Source organism: Galeopterus variegatus, unplaced genomic scaffold, assembly GCF_000696425.1.
Source record: "Galeopterus variegatus unplaced genomic scaffold, G_variegatus-3.0.2 Scaffold990, whole genome shotgun sequence".
Taxonomy (NCBI): domain Eukaryota; kingdom Metazoa; phylum Chordata; class Mammalia; order Dermoptera; family Cynocephalidae; genus Galeopterus; species Galeopterus variegatus.
In genome coordinates, this window is record NW_007727101.1 from 361,900 (window position 1) to 363,023 (window position 1,124).

The 1,124-nt window shown below is 73.0% G+C and overlaps 1 protein-coding gene across 1 annotated transcript in view; it reads right to left on the reverse strand.

Moving 5' to 3' along the window:
- The window catches only part of PLXND1 (plexin D1), a gene marked incomplete at its 5' end in the record, with an annotated part of 52,643 nt that extends 51,521 nt beyond the window's left edge, over positions 1 to 1,122 (reverse strand). The window contains one exon of the mRNA XM_008574050.1: positions 52 to 1,122. Coding sequence (XP_008572272.1) covers positions 52 to 1,122 — 1,071 coding nt within the window. The remainder of the gene's footprint in view (positions 1 to 51) is intronic.
- Between the last annotated feature and the right edge of the window lie 2 nt (positions 1,123 to 1,124).

Sequence of the window (1,124 nt, forward strand, 5' to 3'; positions counted from 1 at the left end):
CTCGCAGGCCGGCCCGGTGCCCTGCACCACGCTGTCGAGCACCGCCACCACGTCGGGCGCGGGCTCCACGAAGCAGGCGGTGCGCGCGGCGCGGATGGCGGCTTGCACGTCGGCAAAGCGAAAAGCGCAGAGTGCAGCCGGGGTCGCGCGGGCCGCGGGGGCCCCCTGGGGTCGCTCGAAGACTGCAAAGAGCAGCTCCCGGGCGGGGAAGACGGACACCAGGCGACTGTAGAGGTCGCCGCGGCCGGCGCCGCCCGCGCACTGCAAGCCCAGCTGAATGTAGGACTCGGTGAGCTTCTTGGCGTCGCCGCCGGCGCCGCGGGGCAGGCAGATGCGCGCCAGCAGGCTCCGCGCCTGGCTGTCCTTGTCGCCCGCGCGCGCCTCGCTGTTGAGCGCCAGGTACGCGTAGGACTGTGCGCCCGGCGGCGGGGCGGGCGGGTGCAGGAAGGCGCGCACGAAGCCCAGCTTGTGCTGCTCCTTGGCGCCCTGCTTGATCTTGAGGATGTTGTCGTCGGAGGGGTTGAGGTCGAAGGTGAAGAGCTTGGCCAGGTCGCCGCGCGCGTCCAGGGAGCGGATGGCGATCTCGGGCGTGTTCTCGAAGCGGTGGTCCTCCAGGCTGCGGTTGCGCGGGAAGAAGGCGCTGCCGTAGCCGGTGTACGTGGCGCCCACGAGCAGGCGGCTGCCCCCAGTGCCCGCGGCCGGCGGCAGCACCAGCCCCACGGTGGACGCGTTCGGGTGGTTGGCCGCCACGTTCAACATGCTGGGGAACACGGTGACCGGCTCGGCGGGCGGCGCGGCGGGCGGGAAGTGCACGGCCACGGCCGAGATGTTGCCCCGGCGCCGCAGCTGGCAGAAGCCCTGGTAGATGGAGCCGCACACGACCACCAGGCCCTGGCCGGGGTCCAGCTGCAGGATCTTGTTGTAGTTGTCGGTGAGGCGCCGCGGGTGCTCGCACGAGGCCTGCGGCAGCTGCGGGGCGTGACACAGCGGGCTGTCGGCCACCGGGCCCACGGCCGCCTCGGCCTCCAGGCTCAGGTTGGCGCCCGACAGCTGGTAGAGGCGGTTGACGGCCGCCAGGTACACGGTCCCCGCCGCGCCGTCCAGGGCGAAGTTGTTGGTGGGCG